The sequence below is a fragment of the Poecile atricapillus genome, chromosome 5 (genome assembly GCF_030490865.1).
Source record: "Poecile atricapillus isolate bPoeAtr1 chromosome 5, bPoeAtr1.hap1, whole genome shotgun sequence".
Taxonomy (NCBI): domain Eukaryota; kingdom Metazoa; phylum Chordata; class Aves; order Passeriformes; family Paridae; genus Poecile; species Poecile atricapillus.
The window spans coordinates 17,123,693-17,144,751 of NC_081253.1; the positions used below are offsets into that span (position 1 = coordinate 17,123,693).

The 21,059-nt window shown below is 35.9% G+C and overlaps 1 protein-coding gene across 1 annotated transcript in view; it reads right to left on the reverse strand.

Annotated features, from left to right (window-relative positions):
* Window positions 1-212: 212 nt before the first annotated feature.
* The window catches only part of KCNH7 (potassium voltage-gated channel subfamily H member 7), a 204,977-nt gene continuing 184,130 nt past the window's right edge, over window positions 213-21,059 (reverse strand). The window contains exons 12-15 of the mRNA XM_058840561.1: window positions 10,846-11,109; window positions 5,831-5,996; window positions 2,395-2,587; window positions 213-1,749 (exon numbers count right to left, since the gene is read on the reverse strand). Coding sequence (XP_058696544.1) covers window positions 1,483-1,749; window positions 2,395-2,587; window positions 5,831-5,996; window positions 10,846-11,109 — 890 coding nt within the window. The 3' untranslated portion in view covers window positions 213-1,482. The remainder of the gene's footprint in view (window positions 1,750-2,394; window positions 2,588-5,830; window positions 5,997-10,845; window positions 11,110-21,059) is intronic.

Consider the following 21,059-nt stretch of genomic DNA (forward strand, 5'->3'; position numbering starts at 1 on the left):
AAAGCTATAAGATTAAAAAATCATACGAACATTTAAAAGTATTTGAAAACAGCAATAAAAAGGTCATTTCCTTCTAAAATAAACACAACATTTGAAGCAGAATAATATTTTAATAAAATTAAATCTAAATATTCACAAAGCATTATGCACATACAGTACATACTGTATTTAAAGCCTACAGACCTTAGATCATTTTATTCTAATGTAGTCAGCTTTGGACACAAGCTAAGCTTACTCATTTTGTAATAAGAAAGTTTACAATTGTTCCTGAAAGTGATTTTACATATATACATATATATATATATAGCTCTATATCTATACCCCTACATGTAAGTGTAGGTATATACACACACTCGTGTGTATGTGTGTATATAAATATATATACACATACACATACATACACATCTATGTACATCTATAAAATACACACATGCACACGTCCAGGAGTGCGTGTGAGATGTGTGTACATGAACATTGTAGAGGGGCCGGTCAGTAAAAAGAGGTAACTGCAATCAGCCACCCTAATAATTATAAAAAAAAAAAAAAAGTGTAAAATATTTTAAAATTAAAACAGGTTGTTAATAATTTGTGTTGAACAAAAGGAACACAGTCTTCTGCATTACATAGAAATTAGGTTTATTGCATTTGATTATGTTTGTGTGACAGATGAAGAGTACCTGTCTGCTCATCACAGCTGAATTCTATGATGCAATTAAAAAAATAACAATACAAAGACCAAAAACCAATATGTGGTGGAAACAAATGACTCAATTTAATGCAGTTTTGTGGATGTGACCTATGGTGATACTTTCCACCATATGGCAGTTTTCCTCTCTGTTAAAATACTGCCCTATTTTGACTAGTTTGGAAGGAGGCTGTTTACTCTGTCCTAATTGTTTCAAGCCCAGAATACTTGGTTACCTTATTCTTTCTTTAGATTCAGACTCATTGTGATTTATTAGAAAAAGCTCACTACAAGAAAGGTAAATAAATTTTCAAAAGTGAGCTAGAAGAGCATTTTTCTTGAATTTTAGCTTGGTCAGGTAGAAGTTTTTCTATGTGAATTACTGTTATTGGTCTCCTATTTGTTCTGAAGACATATCCACAATAAAATAGTATTTCCATGACAGCAGTAAATTGTAATCTCCATGCAACGTAAACTGTAATTTCAGAACATGCATGTTATTTAAAAAAAAATAAAAATATAAGGTGCCTTGAGAATGCTGGCAGTTTTACATTTGGAACATACAGTTAGTGTGTGTATATATATATATATATATTTACATCAGAACTGCTCAACTTTACCTTACAAGCTTCAGATTTAGGAAAATATACAGTACTTTTGCATATAATGGTATATTCCTTGTAGCCCCTGAGTCAAGTATAGAGGATTTAAATACAAAAAAAAAAAAAAAAAAAAAAAAAGGAGAAACAGCCATTAAAAGCACTTACATTTTTATGTGAAGTAATAGTATAAAAGTACTATTTCCCAGGAAGACCAGGATCAGACACATGCCTATGAAGACTCAAGATTCCTACAGTGCTTAGTGAAGATTCTGGCAAGGAAGGGTGCCTAACTGGCGGGAGACAAGTTTTACAAGGCTGTGTGGGACGCTCTACAGACTGGTCATGTTCTTGGTCTAAAAAAGAAGCCAGGTTGTCTTCTGAGGCTGTGTTCAGATGCACTCCACTTGAGAAGGATTCTTTGGATTTAAGTTTAGATTTTTCAACATCTGAAATTTCAGGACACTGTAAGAGAAGAAAAGAAATGAGATGGTAGTAATTACCATCCCTTTCAGGCCCTTGTTCTATTCAAAATTAGCACATTCAGATGGTTCATGTGAAACCATTTTTGAAAATTAAACAGTGTACTGAAATATTTTTTACATGGTACTGCATTTGATTTAATGTAATTGAATGCAATTCTGCCGATTAATTATAAAAGTCTGGATATCTTTTCCTCCCCTCAGACTTGTAAATATGACATCAAGATACAAGTATAAGCAGCCCTTTCAAAAGACCTGATTACTCTCAAAACCCAGTCTAAGAGTATGCATCTCAACATTCATGAATATGAAGTTCTGTTATGGAGCATAACTCCAGAATTGTATGATTCTGAAAATTCTAACCACTTGGATTCCTTTTCTGATAACTTTTGTGAAAATAATGACAATAAAGTAACCTGTCTGATTATATATATGAATCTCTACAACCCTCATAGAAAATGTGGCCTCTGAAACTGTGGTGTCTAAGCCCACTGTGGAGATGCTGGGTCAAAAGAACAATTTCAAATTCCTTAAACTAGTGAACCAGCACCTAGATTGGTATGCATTTCTTCCTCATAAGATAAAAAGACTAGGAAACCTCTTTTGATCTTATTGGACATCTACTTACCTGAGATGAAGGACTGAAACTTCTGTCTGTTTTAATTGATGCTGCAGGCTGAAGCTTTTGTACGACCCGGACTGCTGGCTCTTGATATTCTGCACTTGCTGTCACCATGCTATAGGCAGGTGGAATGAGTGCTGACTGTCTTTGCAGAAGCTGCAGGATGGTTTGGATATCAGCAGTCATTTGGGATTCAAGCCTGGAGAAAGAACAGGAAATCAGTTAGCTCATGGCCAGGAACAAGTGTATTTTACACACTGATTACAGAGGCATTCGAGTGGGGCCTGCAGTTTACCAGTAGAACCATTGCTTATTGTGGCATGACCATGTCTTAAGTAGGAGAGAACAGTAGAGGGAGTACGGAGCCCTTCCAAAGCTCTGGCTCTCCCTTTGTGGAACATATCTGTGAGTTTTTCCCTGTTTTCCCTGAATTCATCACTGTGCTTCAGGTTTGCAACAAGAAGCAACACGGGGGACTCAGTATCTGGTTGAAAATAACTGGAATAAATGTATTCTCTTCATTGTAACTAAATTGATTTGTGCTGGCTGGGCATGGGACATTATTTTGATGCATCTGACAATAAATTCTGACATGCTGATACAATGCACTGAACTAAGCAAAAACTACATTTGTGTTTTTCCACAGTTATAGAAAGAAAGATGCTTCCAAAACCATTAAAAATACAACTGCCCAATTCTCATTACTGTGGAAATTTATTCAAACTTATGCAGCCCTCAGAATTAATGTCAGCATTTCTGACATTCAAATTTTGTACCTTAAAATTTTTTTTTGCCTTTTCATAAATTTGTATATGACTTCTGAAATACTTGAGCTGATTATGTTGCTCATACTTACAATTCCATATCACTGATATGTTTTTTACATGGTCTTGCCAAAATCTGTGACGAACTCAGGAAAAGGTACTGCCTATTGTACCTTTCCAGCTGCTGGAAGGCTACAGCACATGCTGACAGATGGTAATGCAGATAATACAGCCTTCTGTACAGCAACTGAGCTTCTGTCAGAGTAAACAAATCTTTGTCAGCAGCCTTTAATGTTGTGAATGTTACTACTTGGGCTCCCTACAGTAGCAGAATTGATCCTGTGCTGTCAATTTTTTTTGCTTTTACCACATGCTGCACTGATGTTATTTTTTATCCTGTTGGAGTTATTCATTGCCTGTATCATTTATTTATAAAAGCATCTGTGAAATTAATCCAAAAGGTATGACAAAGTGTGTTTGAGATGTTGTTTCTTGCTTTATCAGGAGAAGCTGGTTTTGTAGCATCAGCTCTCAGAATAAAAGGCCCAAACCCAGACTTCTGTTAGAGTCAGACATTCCCTACTTTCCCTCTTGGGCAGCTCCCTTGGGTTCTTTGCTACTTGCAAATATGCTGTTCTCACACAAGCATGGTGCTGATGCCACAGGGGAAGATGCTGCAGGGACAGAAGCATGCCACCATCCAGAGAGCTTCCATCTGCAAAACCTGGGCCTTAACACCCCAGTGAATAAAATATAGCATTGGAGGATGTGCACTCAAGATTATTTTTGACTTTTAATTAACTCTTAAATTGCTCCCCTCTTACTTTGCTTGTACTTGAAAGTTTCCTTGTACTTCAAATAAAAGAGTGTCTCTGGTAGTGTTTATACATCATCATTGTATAGAAAGGTTCATTTTCCATTCTCCAGAATTAAAAACATATCCATGCTACTCAAACAAACAGGGGAACCTTAAATGCTTGAACCATAGTCTCCATGAAGTTCCAATTGCTTAAAGAAGAGAAACAGAGATAACTCTTGGGACATATTACTTGTACAGTGGCTCTCCAGTCCTCTATGTCTATTCAACAGTTGAGTGTTATGCCAAGCCTCTAACTTCTTATGGAAGAAGTTGGGGAGAAGTGACCATGCTTTTTAAGCTGGCAGGTCAGATCTGACAAAGGCAAGAAAGAATATTTTCTGCTATATTTATAGAAAACCCAGAAAGGGCCCAAATCCCAAAAACATGAAAAGGTGATTTAAAAAAATACATAGCAATTTAATTATCTTATCATCCACAATTTTATTGTCTCACAGAAGAAAATACTGAGAACTTGCATGATAAAACTATGAGTAACTTTGAGGTATAACTTCAGTTTTGAGAGCTTAAGGTTTCAATAAATGAAATGTTACCAAAAGACTATATACTGTTGATGGGGGTCCTGCAGACATTTAGTTATGTGACATTCACAATTACTTAGATTACTTGACTTTACTGTAATTAGAATTACAGTAGTTTAGGGTTAAGTATTAAAATGTATTTTAATGCATTATGTCATATTCAGAAATGAAAAATACTCTTGTTTGATTGGCTTGTGGTGGATGAAGGAATCAATATGCAGTTAACCTGGCATTAAACCGATAGCTAAAATATACAGCACAGAATGACAGTGAATAGCTACTAAAGTATAATTAGGACTGAGTGCATGTCATAGTATTTGTCGTGGAAAAATATTGAAAGCTATGGAATTACAGAGTAAAAATAATGGAAAAAAGCCATGGTCCTGAGCACATGGAAATTTAAAATTAAATGAAGTTACATGGTAAATTACAGTCAGGATGGATCAAAATTTTGTAACTGTATTTTTAAGATGCTCTAAGCTATGCTGCTTAGCTGCCAGCAAAGAGTAATATATCAGTATTAAGTGAAGGTAATATTCTACTCTGATAAAGAAAACATCATTTTTCTGCTGTAATAGGTATAAATATTATGCCTTTGCATACTCCCATGTCTTCCTTATTATAGAGTTGCAAAAAAAGTTAATGCATCAGAAAGGGAATTTATCTGCAATACATTTTAAAAAGCAGGCAGCTGATGTACTTTGAGTCTCCAGAAAAAAAAAAAGTACTTCAGATCTTGAAGATACTGAAAATTGCCATTTTCTGTCCCTACCCAAGGCAGGGGGCTGTAACTAGATGATCTTTAATGTCCCTTCCATCACAAACTGTTTGATGGTTCTATGATCTAGGAACAGCAGTTTTGATGAGATTTAAATTTAACAATTTTAGGTGCCTCAGTACAACTTCTTGGTTAAAAAGATGGTCTAAAACAGCTGAGGAAAAAGGCTCTACTGAAAAGCCATTCAGAGTAGCTAATATGCATACCTAAAGGTAAAAGACATGAATATTCTAGCAACATATTAAAAATTGTCTACTCAGATTTCCCAAAACTGTTTTTTCCAATAATCTGGAAAGCCTAACTTAGGTGATATATAGGCTCCTCAGAACACATACAGATGAAAAAGTGATATTCCCATCAGGTATATTTTTGTACTTTTGAGCTTCTGAACATCTGAATGCTTTTGGAAACTTCCTGCACAAACTCATTCCTCCTGTAGCATCATCAATATCAGTTGTATTTTTTACTCTTTCACACACAGGTTTTTTGTCTTTATTTTTACCTGTTGAGTTGTTCTTGAAGTAAATCTAATCGATTCTCCACTTCTCCGTATATAAAGTCACTTTCAGTTTCACAGATTCCCCATGTCACATGGGATAATGCTGGTTGAACTGGGGAGTCCTGGTACTCCTGGATGTTCTCCTGTTCCCAGTTTCTTTTGTTGATGTCTGATGAAAAAAGCAACCATATAAAAGTATAGATTTATATACATATAGTTAGAGAGGGATTGGCACCTCTCAAGCATCCACTTAGTTTCTCAAAACCTTAAAAATCAAATTGGTACATTGGCACACTGATTCAACATCTCTTTGTTCCTTACTACCCCTTAAGGAAAGATAAGAGCGGTTAGCCACATACAGGCTAACATTTTTAAGCTGTAGAAAAACAAGTAGCTTTTTCTAGTCAGCATCATCAGAGTTCTGCCACTGAATGTCTTCTCTAGTTTTATTTCTATTATTTTACAAATACATCCCAAATTTTCTCAAAGTGTTCTTTTCAGGAATTTTTTATTCATTGAAAATAGATTTTTTTTTTCTAACCTAAAGGCATTAAATGATGTACTTGAATGTCTTTTGATACTGCACTTCAGAGGCCTTTTCTTGCCCTTGAATGAGCTCTTCAAGTGTATTCATAGCTTAGCTCTTTGGTGTAAAAGAAGGATTTGCTGCATTGCATTTGCAGCACTGGGCATGTGGTACAGCACACTGGAATGTCCCCTCTAGAGAAAGGTGCCAGGCCTCAGGGAGCTGCCTTTCTTACCCAAAACTGTAACACTACTTGTCTTAGCTTGGTGAAGTGGAATATGTTTTCTCTGAGACAGGGGCCATTTGATGCAGCTCATGCTGCTTGCAAAAGGATAGTGCTTATTATTCTCATAAAGGAAATTGATTTTCATTGATGTAGCTTTTTGCATCACTACTTTCCCACCCAATCCATTCACCACTGTGTAAAGCACATCTCTGAAACTCTTACGGTACTGTGGGGTGAAGGTGCCAGTTCATTTTGTTTAATGATTTGGGACTCCTAAAATAATGAAATATTCAGCATTGCTGGGTCAGCCAGAGATCACTTCGCTATTAAATGCAGATTCATGGTAAACATGAAGTATCTAAAAACACTCATTATATGAGTAATTTATATTTATTTTTTTACCTCCATCAGTTTGTAAAAAAATTGATGATGATTAGTCCAGGTCTCACCCTATACCTGCTGCACCCAAATTTTATCCCTCTTGACCCTCCTGCTTCTTGGATCTCTGTGACTCAACACTGCACATGACTACCCAACAGAGCTCAGGGACACTCCTTCCTTTTGCTTGGACTTCTGGTTGGGGCTATTTCTCTTTCCTCTCTTAGTTTACTTGATCTACCTCTCCGTGGATTTATTAATTAGTTTACATTCTTGGCTCTATCTATTTCTCCTGTTCACCAAGCTGTTGAAACATTACACATCCATTATCATGGGTCTATACTTGTTACACTTATCAAGTATAGAATGAAGATCTTGCTGTGACCTTTGCAGAACTTACAGGTGACATGCTTAGGTTGAACAATGCTTTTACTACAGCTCACCTTGCCCCCCATAGCCTGTGTTTACTTTGAGTTAATCTGTTATGCAAACAGTCAAAATTGGTCAGAATCACTCATTCTTCTTTGATGTGATCAAAAAGGCTGTTTAAATTTCAACATCTGTTCAATATTATTCCCATTAGAGTTTTTTTTTTATAATTATTTAACTACATGAAGTTATAGAGCATATTAAAGTTCTTATTGCACTCAGGCTGCTGCTTCAGCATACAGCTGGTCAAAATCCTTGACTGCTTGTAAGGCATCTGCAATTGGATTTGAATCACACATCAGTCCCTGAATGATTTGCTCAGAGCTTCTCCTAACACTTCTCTTGGCACCACACGCTGTTAACTCAGCATAGGTTACATTCATTTCACACTTGTGAAATTTTTCTAAGCAACCATAGCAGCTAGAGCCATATTACAAAGAGAAGAGAAAAAAACCCACAGTGTGGGTGACATGTAAGAGCTTTGTCCAAATGCTAATAGCTAATCCTTTTCAAACATGTCTTTGAGCAGTGTTGCTCTAAGTAAAGAAAAAAAAAAAAAAAAAAAAAAAAGAAGAAAAAAGCAAGAAGTTCCCACTCAGATTTAGTGTTTCAAGTAGATTTAGCCAGGAAGGGGAGCTCTCACTACATGATTCAAGTGTAAGGGGAGACTTCCTTTTCTCTCGCTCTCTTTTATTTTCTTTTGTTTTGCTTTGGTTTGTTGGGTGTTTTTTTTGTGTTTTGTTTTGTTTTTGTCAGACAAAGATCGTTATTACATTTTCTGATCTTTTGTTAGCAGGTGGTAGAAGGTTTCCTGGAGCTGTAAAGAGTGTTTGAATTTCATGTGATGACCTATAACCGATTATGTGCAGTGGGCAGAAGAAAGAGGAAGGAGATTTCATCTTGGCTACACAAAAACCTGTTCTGCTTCTCAGGAACTGAAGCCAAAGGAAAGGAAGAGATAAAGGGTGTCAGAAGCATGTAATTTGGTTTTAGGAAGCACACATGGCACAATTTGCAGTGTCCAAGGAAAAGCTGGAAAGCTCTCAGCAAACTGAATGGAGCATACTATGAAAAATTGAGGGGTAAAGTTTCAATCTATGAAAATTTAAAAAGTTTAAGTGTAATGGATTTTGTAAATCCAGTAGACTTATAAGCTGTGAATTTCAGGAGCATTTCACTATTTTTTAATGTCCTGTAAAAACATGGATGTTGTGAAAAAAAATGCTGGTTATTTTTCACAATAAGTCATTCATTAAAATCACAGATCTTCAATGCCAGTGGATTGAAGATCTCCAATGGATTATCCCAGGGAAATTACTGCTGCTTTTGTCCCAAAATACATATTTGGAGACTATTGTAATAGATGCTTAATTTGTGACAGAGCAAATGATTTGGCACTGAAAAGAGAAAGTAAATTCACACACCATAAGTAAGTCAATACTCTATAAAATACGGTGTTTTACTCATCTAAGTGTCTTTTCAGGTATTCTGTATTCCTTAGTAACCCCAGAAAAGCCCATCAGCAGCTACAGCTTTATAACCAGCTCTGGTCTTCCGGGGCTTGAAGAATCTTAGACTGAATACTAAGTCAATGAATGTATATATAGTTTCACCAGAGCAACTGCAGAGTCAGTCTTTTAGGCCAAATAATGACCAACTGAAAATAACATTTTTCCTTTATGTATAGTTAACAGCTACAGAAAATTTCTCAGATCTTCACAAAAGAGCCATATATTTAAAAGTTAAAAGCTGCATTCTAGAATTATGAGAAAGATGTTTATGCTGTTTCTGTAAAATTATACAGTACATTATTAACAGTCTTTCCATTCATTGAAGTAACGACCAAAACTTAAAACAAAATATAATTAAATATGTATCAGACACAGTGGTAATGAATTGGAGTAGCTTTATACAAGTGCATTTTATCCAAGATTTATAAGGTACCATAATATATGAGGATACGTAAAAACAGAGGTTTTTCCCAAGTTCATTATGTTTGTAACTACTCTTATGGTAACTTATATTCGACCTCTAATACCAGAAGTAAGAATTTAGTTTAAAACATATATCAGGACAAGCTAACCTTATTGACCTTGAAGGTTTTATAAATGTTTATAAATATTGCAAGAAAGCTCATTACCTTGCCTATCATTACTAGAAATGCTAAATTACAAAGTGGGAAGAAGAGTGTGGTCTTAATCAAATATATAACCTTTAGATATGCTAAATTTAGCTCAAATAAAATCTGCAATAGTTGCCTTGGAAAATGTTGCTATAGCTGCAAGGACACATTTCTGGCTATTGGTAGGGGAAAGGAAACTTTTCCAACTGCAGTATGTGAGCAACAAGTTTATGTGATTTGGATTTATAGGGCCTTAACTTGAAGAGATCAGACTTCACATATTAATAACTCTGAGATGTTAAGAACATTGTTTGGTCTGGTTAATCATTAAGTTTATTTAAAATGATAGCCTAAAAGCCTAAAGTTTATTGAATGATGGTTAAATGGTTAAATTCTCTCAATGGAAACTGCTGAGGAAAACAGCATTAAACAATAAACATGTAATTCTTCCCTTCAGACTGAAAGAATTACAAATGAACTTGCAGTGATATTTAAATTGTATATTAATACAGGGTTTTTCATTAATTTCCTTTCACATCACTGAGAAAATTAATATTTAAGCATACTAGATGTAATTTTAATCATGTGATTTAACTCTATGTAAAAGTATCTGAGATTACTTAATAGTTCCTGATCATTTGTCATATACAAAAGCTCAAATCTTTATTCTTGTGTCTTACTTATGGAATTCATGATTTTTTTCCTCTGTGATGTAATGACACTCCTTTAACCAACAGGTGCAGCAAGACAGGAAAGCATTCTTTCAAGCTATTAGGATTTTTTTTTCACTTAAGTTTTGTTGTGCCTTGTCAATGCAGTGAATAAAATTAATTGTCTGAAAACGTATTTTTGGTTCATGTGCAACTTTCTCTAGATTTAGCTAGTCTGGCTCTCATTATCTATAATTTGTTACTGTCATCCAACTCTGGTACATCAAATACCCTTTGGGAGATACTGTACTGCTTTGGGTGCAGTATCTCCCAAATGAAGATATCATCAATGGGCACTCAGTGAAGACAAATACTGGTAGACAATTTGGAAGAGTTTGTTTAAATTATTAGGTAGTTCAATTACAAGACGATTTGTAGTAAAACCTAGAATGACCTTATAGAGGTTCTACAAGCCAGTCCCACAGAACTGTAATCCAGTTCCCACTGATTTAAACTATATTAATCCTCTTGAGAAATAATTATTTTTAGATCTAAGATATTTTTTCTTAAGCTTTCCTGAGTAAATATTATGTAAGAAATCAAGAGAATCATTCAGAAAATTAGTTTTATTAATCAGACTAAGAAGATGTCTGCTCAAACTTTGCTAAATAGAAACAGCTGGATTACCTTTGCAAGAACTGCTTCTTTTGTCAGTAAGTATTTCTTCTGTGTCATGATCCATTTCTTCAAAGTCCATCTCTGTGGTTTTCTCTGTTACAGATGGGTAATCAGCTATCCCAGAGAACAGGGGCTTTTGCTCATCTTCAATGGAGGACACAAAAGATGATGACCCACTTTTTTTCTCCTCAAAATGTTTCTTAATAGATTGATAGTATCTGGTGCTGTCTCCTGAGGGTTCAGGATCACTCTGATCATTCTCTTTGAAGTAATCTATGAAAGAGAAATAATTGTATACAAAAATAAGCAATTCTTGAAAGTTTATTCTAGTTTATTATGGTCTGAGGATAGACATGATTCTTATATCAGGTAGGAAGTTCACTGTTTATTAGGAAAAAAATACTTTAAAGCCTTTTTTTATTTTTTTATCAGAGGAGTTTTATATTTCTTTTGTAGTCCTGGAAGACATTTGTATGTATGTAATAAGGATTCTTAGTCCATAAACTATAACTCATTTTGCAAAACTTGTTTGTATCAAAACAACAAAGGCTTTATCCAACACAACCCTTCTGTGTACTCTTTTTTTTCAGTGAGGATGAAATCTGAGGAAGCCTTATATTACAAAGTTTACAAAATATGAAATTTTGTCTTCCAATTTCTCTCACTATTGGACATTTATTACGCTCTTGACAGGCTAACAGTCATGTATGTTTGACTTAGTATCAGAAATACCTATTTAAGTTTTCTCACATGAGAGCATATTTGTTGATTATTCTTTTCCCATAAGAGGCATTTGTATTAATCAGGCACTCATCCCCAGAATTTCTGGGTCCACCTGACCAGAGAGCATATTTGTCGATATTTATTATGAGATTGATACAGTAGAGAGAAACAAAAGGAAGGAGTTCCTAGTCTGTTTTATGGGATCACCTCAAAACAACTTTGCAAGTAGCTCAAATTCATTAGCCTTTAGAACTGCACTTCTCTGAACATCCAATCTTTTGAATAACAAAAGTAAACAACATTCTGTGATATCTATGGTAGCAGTGTATAAGTCGAGAATGTATCTTTCATTACTCATATTAAAGGTTTGTAGTGAGCAGCAGCAGATTTAGTCCTCTTAAGAAATGACAAGTAAGCCTAGATTTAAAGCAGATATCTTTAAAAACATATTGTAAAAATTAAATAGGATTTAAACCCTACAATGACTATTTATTAATACAAGAAGGTTTAATCCCTTTTCAGCATAAACCTGAAGCTAACTTCCAACTCAATATTTGGTTTTACCTATTTTTAACTGAAATGTCAAGATAATTTCAGTTCTGCTATTTATTTAAAACACATTTTAGCAGGGTAGTCTCAACATCATATAAATACTGTAACTAGTTTGCATTAACTTCCTAGGGAGACAGCATGATTTCCCATCTGCTTTGTGCTAATTACTAATCAACATAGTTCTGGAATGCCTGTAGTCTTTATAGCCTACAGCAGTGGCTAATTCAACATTCTGTATATTCCCTAGGTTTCTTCTCTCTTTTCTGATCACAATAAGGAAATGAAACTGTCTTCTTCTAATTGTCTTTGTCTGCACGTAAAAAGAATGCAATATCTGTAAAGAATGCCCTTCAAGGGTCTAGAAATCCATGAGCAGTGAGGGCAGGTAACGGTGAAGAAAATAAACCAAATAAAAAAGCAAAATAAACCAAATAGCCAAGTAGGTGTCCTGTACCTGTACCCTCTAGAGTCTCCAAGGGCAATTAACACAACCCCAAACTGAGGTGACATTAATGAGCTTTGTTAAGCAGGACTACTGTCTCTAAGTGATACTGGTGATGCACAGTCGCTGCAAAATTGTCATAACAACTGCAAATGGACTGGCAGTGTAAAGCTCTTGGGGGATGCTCAGACTCAAGACACAAGTGCCATGTTCTTGGCAATTCCATCTCCAAAACAAAAAAAAAAAACAAAAACAAAAGAAAGCTTCATAAGAAAATTTTATTATAGATGTCTCCCATGGCATTTCTTGTGGGAATATATTGAAAACATAGTCACGCTACAGTAAATTGTCTTAATTACTTAGTGTTTGACTGATTTCAACCTGTGAAAAAGACCTTCTAATGAAAGCTTGAAATTACCAATTTTTAGGGTAATTTTATATGTTCATGGGATTTTGTGCACTAACGGCAGCTGTAATGAGCACCCTGTGGAATACAAATCAAGCAGTGGAATAATTTTAAGAAGGGGTCATTGAGACTAGTGAAAAAAATTGTTTAGCAGCTGAACTATAGCACACTGTCTTATCTTTTATATTAATAAAATACTAAAATATTTAGAAACAGGAAGCCAGATTCTGCTGACAATTACTCTGCTGTAAAACCAGGGTAATTCAGTTGATTTCCTTGCATCTAGTCTCCATCTATATCAGAACAACAGAACACATTATTTTCCAAATAGTGTCCAAGTATTATGAACTCACTGGCATGAGAAGGAAGGCAGAGTTCTGTTGAATGTAGGCTCGTGCCTATTGAAATCAAGGGGGATTTGTTCATCAGCTGATCTATTTCAAAACGGACATCTTTGGCTTTACTGCCATTGCTTTGTTTTCTGGTATTTGGCTATACTCAGAAAGTCAAAAGTTGCTTTCCTTTTAAAAGGCTCCTATTTAATGCTAAAGACTCTTCCTTCTGGAGGATAATCTTGTCATACTTTGCACCTAGAGTATGAATTAAAATAGAAATGGCTCCATTCTATTGACTCTTCAGGACCTGATAATGTTGCAAGTTCTGTACCTCTGCTCAACACCTTAGTAACGCCTCTGCAGCTCAGTGGAAAATAAGTTACAGATAATAGGAGTTTTTTCAGAATGTGAATTTCTCCAATTTCTCCTTCCTTTTGTAATGAAATTCAGTCATTGGTTTGGAACGGATTTTCCAGAAGTGAAGACTTTTCTATCTGTGCATGTATGGATACATTCACTTTCTGTTACACAGAAAAGTGTTTTAAAAGTTTTATTTATCCCTTTCTGTTCTTCTTGTAAATGTAATCATTAAACCTCACCTTCCTCTTCTTTCCCCACACCAGTTCTAGTGTATTCTCTTTCCTTTTCCAGTAAGAGAAATTTCATTTTCTGATTCTGAAACAGCTAGAAACTGTTTTACTCAAGATGATTATTTTCGTAAATTCCTGCAATACTAAAATGTACAAACATCATTTACACTCTTTATGGGACTATTTAAGCCTGTTATGTGTTTTGGATGCCTGCCAAGTCTACAGATAATCTCCTTCAACATTTGCTGTCTAGAAACTCCAAAATCTTCAAAGTAATTATCAGAAGGTTTGTGTCCTGTTTTTCATGCATCCAAGGGCAAAGGAAGGGAAGAAATGGGGTTGTCACAAGTCTGGGTCATAGAACTATGACAGTGACTCACAGAAATACTAGCATTAGAATCCTGCTTCATGGGATGGTTACCAGTGGTCAGGTTTCTTTTGGTGATATGGTCTGCCGTATTGAAATTCTGCATTACTCAAGTAGTTTCTGATGTTTCAGAAAGTACTGTAACTTACCCTGAATCCACTTAAATGAAACTAAGACATTTATGAACCTTGAATTTTAGTGCTTAAGCTCTTATCTCAGAATCAACATGGCTTTGGAGTTCTGACACCTTGTGACATTTGGATTTTTGTCAAAGCCAGTCTTAACTCATGTTCTGACAAGGAGTATGTTGCAGGAGAGGTCATCTGTCCTAGAAGACAACCACTTGAACAAAGCATTCTACCACTTTTCAAATTTCAACAGGAATTTGTCTGTTCAATTTGTTCTGATCCTCTTAGGTCATGACTGGTGATCAGGTAAACTGAGAACTGCTGCCTTCATAAACATTTTTGAGTGCCTGTTGAAAGCATAGCTTGCTCCAACATCTAGATATGACTAATGCATCCCTGAGAACAAAATTATAAAGGAAAAAAAGAAAAAAAATTAAGTAAAACTGTAAGTCCTTATAACTAATAGTTTTAAGTAGTAAGAAAGCATAAACTGCTACCACTAGAAGCGTTTCTTGCCCCTTGGTGAAGAATCATTTGGTGATTATAGCATGGTTCAAATTTACAAAATGTCTAATTACCTACTTTTTGGACAGGTCATAATGAAAACTGTATGGAAAAAGCACAAATTTAGTGTACAAGAAAAAAGAGAAATAGTTTGAAAGCTTTGCACAGGGCCTATTGGATAACCTGAGAAACTCAGATCTAAATATTTTCCAAATTATCTCATCTGGAAAAATATAAATTAGTATGGTCAAGAGAAGTCATCGGTCCTAAAGCTCTGAAAACAAACTGAACTGTTAAAATCTGCCATGCACTTTATAGAGCAAGGGTCCCCTTTACAGGAAAACCATTTGTATATTACACATTATTATGCACTTCGTACAATGAAACAACATAAAGGCTATCTTTCACACACACTTAATTTTCTTTTGTAATCCAAATAATCATGTAGTATTCTGATGGATAGTTGCACTGCAATTCACTTTTAAAAGTGGAAAGGTATGTTTGCAACTTTTTACTTATAATCAGAGCTAGAGGTAAAGCACACAGTGCCTATTCAGTGATACAGATATTTCTTCAAATTTGAGAACCACAGGATTATACAGTTTAGAAATTCAAGAAAGCAAAGTAATGAACCCTGAAGCCATCACATGTTTATTAAAAATTTAATTTATTAAGAGCACCAGATTTTGGTGATAAGATTAGAATTGGCTACATGACTACAATTCCTCCTTCTGTGAACATCATATTATAGTTATGCCCTCATACAGCATAATATCCAGCAGAACTAAAGTAAAACAAAGAACTGAGAACAGGTAGTTTCTACCAGAGATTTTTTTTCCTTAAAAATAATCTTTTGAAACACATGCAGTTATATCAAAGCTTGGCCATTTTCATAACATGAAGTCTTAAAGATGCACGTACATTTCCTGAGACAACCAGTAGAAAGAATTTGTCTGAAGTTCCACCAGGCGCTTGAATCTGTGTATCTAGAAGTCCTGCTTCAGCACCTTCAATCACATGCAGACCTATCAGACCTCAACATCTGAAACAATGCCAAAGACTTACTGTGGCTCCTGAAACCTGAGCTGTGGAAGTTCTTGCATTCTTCAGCACATGTTGGTTTTCCTCCTTCCTCAATTCTACTCATTATGTTTCTCTTCAAATATTCCACCTATCTTTAGGACCCCCTGCTTAAAAATGTACTGTCAGATATGTGTGTGGTATTTGACTAACACCAAGGAAAAATTTTGTCTGTCTAGTAACTATGCAGGAAGATCCCTAATCCTAAGAAAAGTAGGTTGCTGGAAGTATTTTAGGAAATATTTTCTCTTTCAATAGTGAGATTCCATTGTTATAGAATTTCTGACAATTTTGCTGAAAAGTTCCAGTAGCTTCAATGGTGATGGTGGAGGAGATAAACTGTACTGCAGAGTTTGAATTACTGTTCTATGTCAGCGCTGCTTGTGAGAGTTTGGTAAGTTAATGTGTCCTTTGCTGTGTGTATTTGAGCTATGAAAGTTTGGGTGATTTTGGAAATAGGGAATAGCAGAAGATACTGAAACCTCCCACCATCATGATGGACTGAAGTCTTTATGGTTTTTTCCATGAGGATCCATGTCCCCATTTTTAAAAGGGCTTATCAATTTTTGAATAATTGATTTTGAGACACATTTAAAAAGCCAAGGATTTCAAAGTGTAAGGGAATATGAACTCCTTCATTTATTCTTCTGTGCCATTTTCAGTACAATGAGATGCTAGGGATGAACTGATAGCCTTTTATCTCAATTTTCTTTGTTTTGTCTGTTTTTGTGTCAGCTTTAATGCTAATCAGTTAATGATGGGAGTACAATTATTAATTTATATTTCATGAAATAATGCTATACTTAAAAACAATCAGAAACAAAACATTATAGCAATGCACCTCAATGGATTCAGGGCATAGATCAAAACAGTTCTCTTATCAAATTTAGAAATCTCTTTTTTACAAGGAATTCAGCTTCCACCATAGTACTATTATTACTATTTTTTGTTTTTTTCAAAGGATAGCTGTGGATAAGTGTGACTGCACACAACATTTTGATCAGATTTGGCCTTTGGGGACTGCCTCTTTGGAGGTACCTCCTGGAAACACGGTTCTTCTGTGCAAGCTCCCAGAGGTGGCTCCTAGGCACTGTGGTAACAGCAGTAACACTAATAGGAGCAGATGGAACACTGCACTGGTGGGGTCTCTGATTACCAGGTACTTTTTTGCTAGGGGTTTCATGATTAAGGTAAGATTTTTGGGGACATGAGGTCTTGTTTCCAGCCATATGTTGCCTGCCAACACATTAGTTGTTTCCTGGCCATTTAATCACCTAACACTCTGGTGGAATATTAGAAACTCTTTTCTAATTAAGCCCAAGCCAACCTCATCAGCAAAATACTAACAGTTTAACACAGTTAAGTAAGAGCTTCAATTTTTCTCCACATTCTTACCTTCTGGGGCCATGGCACGCTTGGCTGAGCATCTATTCATAAAGTAAGCATTTAGATAAGTAAGCTGGGGGAGGGGACAAGAATTGAAAAGAACAGGACAGGGGGTGTTTCCCCATTCTCTTAGTACTGCTCCAATTCATAGTTTCAGGCAGGAGAATCAGTTCCTGAAACGTTTCCTTGTCTTCCATATCTAAATCAAGAGCCATGGCCTCTAGATACTTTGTGTAATAAAGCTGTGATAATATGGCTTGGCTTCGTAGCCTGAAAGAGGGCTACACACAATGCACACTTAAGGAAGTTACATTAATCAAAATGCAGTTAGACATTTAATAAAACCCTGGCTTTTGTGCTTTCTTTGAGATTTGACCAGTAGACACATTTTGAAAAGTCTGATCAGGAAACATAACTTCAACTTGAAATTAAGCAATATATCAGTTTATTAGTTAACAATATTTTAAGAAGAAAGCACTGCAAAATGTATTTTATATTCCCCTTGACTGTTACAGTCTGTGTTGATGTGGGCAAATGCAAACCTCAGGGTAACAAGAGTGTGAGAACTTTGTTTAGTGACCACTGAAAATCACATCCATGGAACTAAATTTTTCTTGTTGTAAGTTTCCTGGGCCGGCTGTCACTAGAAAAGTCCCAAGAAGGTTAAGATTTTAGAGTCAACATTAACAAAGAGTTTAAAAAATTTCTAGCAAAAGTGATAATGCTTGAACTCCAGGACAGTCTTTTCAAAGCCCCAAGGTTTCAGATTTTCAGTGAAACTCTTTACACTGTGCATTTTTCACTCATATATTGGATTTTATATTGATGTAAACAACTCTAGAAATGCCCTATTCAGCATGGGATAATAGAACTGCAATCAGAACTAGCAGAGCAAAATAAAGCTCTTGCCTAAATGTATTTTCCTTGAAATTAGCTAACTCACACAGAACTGTCAGAAGTAAATGAGAAATGTGCAAGAAAGAATTGTATTCTGCACTGCTAAAAATGACAACTGAGTATAGATGGAGCAGCTCATTGTCTCAAAATTTTCAGCAGGACACTAACTAGCCAACCTAGCTGAGAGGTTTGTTTGGAACTGCCAGGCAGGAATGCTGCTAATTTTAAGCAGTCTCAGAGAGTTTCTTGGCTGACTGTCAAGCATCTATGGCAACTGGCTAAGTTTGCACCTGCACCTGTGCAAGAAGTACCATCCGTTATTCAGAAAGAAATGCAGTGAGTTTCTTTAGGGTGGGAGCAAGTATATGCTGCTATGTAGTGTGCACATTAATTTTTGCAAGGTCTGTCTTCTGGTGCTGCAACTGATTCTAGAAGCCAGGGAACAAGCTGGTCCCTCAAATAGTCTTGTAGCCTCTAAAATCAAACTATGAGAGAGTCCTTATTAGCCTAACTAGTTAAGATCAGTTTTTGTTGACACAGGACAGAAATGGTGGAATAATGTATATGTGGAGTGATAAAGTCTTGTGTGGAATTGAGAACCAGGGGTACTAACTGCAGATGCATAAAAGAGAGCTGTGTTGATTTTGTTTAACCCCTGATATAACTCATGCAGGAAGAGTTACCATGGCAACAAGGTCCAAATCAGGCTAGCATGAACTAAAGGCTGAGATAACACAATCCCATTTTTAGCACTCCAAAACAGAGGAAACATGATGATCACACTAAAGATGGAAAAAGGAAAATTTCAAGCTGCATAATATGCTAGTAGGTCAACAGCTGAAAGTAAAGAATGCCAGCCAGAAGAGCATTTACTAAGCATACCTGCAATAATTTCAAAATAAAATATCAAAATATAACAGTGAGAATTCTGAGAGTCTCTAGCTTGTTCAAACTGTAGTTCTGAAATCAAAATATGATTTTTGATTTTCTTACAACACATATTTTTTCTTTTGGCATAGTGTGGCCAGAAATGCATTTTCCAGCTGTTTGTTCAGAAACTCTGTCTTTCCTCCTCCAATTCTGAAAAACTCTGCAGGATCATGCCTAAATATTTGTCATTATAGGCTGACTGTGCTAGATCAAAATAAGATGCCACTCCCTGCTACATACAAAGGGTTGAAATCAATAGAACATTCCTTTACAAACCAGCAGTACCTCTAGTACTCTACAACCTCACAGAGGATGTGGGAAGGGCCACAGAAAAGTAACACTGACGATCTATGACTATGAGGTGTCTGCTGTGGCCATGGGAACGTGTAGAAAATCTGAAAAGAGACCAGAGAGGGGCAGTAAGCCACTGGGCCAAAAGTGTACTCACTACCTGGCAAAGGACTTGTTTTATCTTTTCCTCAGATGGACTTCCAATCTACCTCACTTCTGCTAACCCAGATATTACCAGGTGCTGTACTATCATTGCCAGGTCTAAGGAGCTTGCCAGTCTCTTCTCTCTTCTTCCCCAGCGGTGAAAGTATTTTTTTCAGGGACAAAAATGTGGGAAATCATATTCTTTCAAAAGTAATGCAAATAAATGTTTCAAAGAGGATGTTCAGTGTAATTGACTAGGCAAGAACCATAAAAGCCTAGGGGTCTTGGAACCTCACTGACAACCTGAGTAGCCTATTTGTAATTCTACAGCAGGCACAACATAAAAGATCACTTCCATCTTGTCTAGGTAGCAGCATATGTTTTCTCATAAGAAATGTGAAGGTTAGTCAGGCAAAGTATCTCTGTCAACAGATTCTTTGTGAAGAGCAGATTGAATATTTCATGGGGACATTTTCCTGACAGATTTGTTGTCACTCTTGGCTTCCTGCCCTAAAGATGCTTCTTTGATCACACAGGAATGTCATTGTTCTGAATAGCCACACTCTGGATTAGAGTCTCTTTGTTGAACATCATACCTGCTATGGGTATTTAACTGTTCTCATTTATTATCAGCTACTCTGCTACTCTATAAATTGGTATTACGCTGCATTTAGGACTGAGGCTTAACTGTGGGGTGTGAAAGAGAAGAGTAACAGAAACAGTCATTTGTCAGACTAAGCATTCAACCATAAAAATGTAATGGTATTCAAGGAATTGTGGTTTTCCTACATAAACATGAAAATCCTGTGTGTATCAGCTTAGCTGTCTTCATGACTGTTGCTGTCTGACCAGAGCTGCTGTCTACAGTTCCTGGTATTTAGCAGTACTGAATAGTGGTGGAAAAGTTGAATGTTTCACTGAATTTTCCTCCATTTAGCTTACTCCCCAAAGGCACTAATGCGAACGTAAGCACATAAAATACTACCTAAACTTTTGCTAGAACAACCTTTTACACATTACCATTTGGATCAAAATCAGACAATGGTGAATCTACAGTGTCCTGAAATATTTTAAATTTTTAAATATTTCAATTCCAAGGAGAAACAATACCTAGCATCAAGTTCAACAAAGCACTTTGCTGAGGAGATAAAATAATCCACAGACTAGGTTGTCCACACAGTTTAAAACACAGTGTCTCAGAAAACAGATATTAAGAGATAATATACATATCTATATGCATGTCTCAAAGGCAATAAGGTAGCTTAATGTTATAACAGCCCTTCACAGATAGATGTGAAGTCATGGAAGGGTGAAACATATATCTTCTAGTTATACATAAGCATATGGGGGTTAATGCATGGAGTAGTTTTGCTGCCCAGCTGGATTCTCAAGGGCTGCTCCAGTAACAGCCAACATGGGGCCCTAATGTACCCAGTGTTACCAAGTGA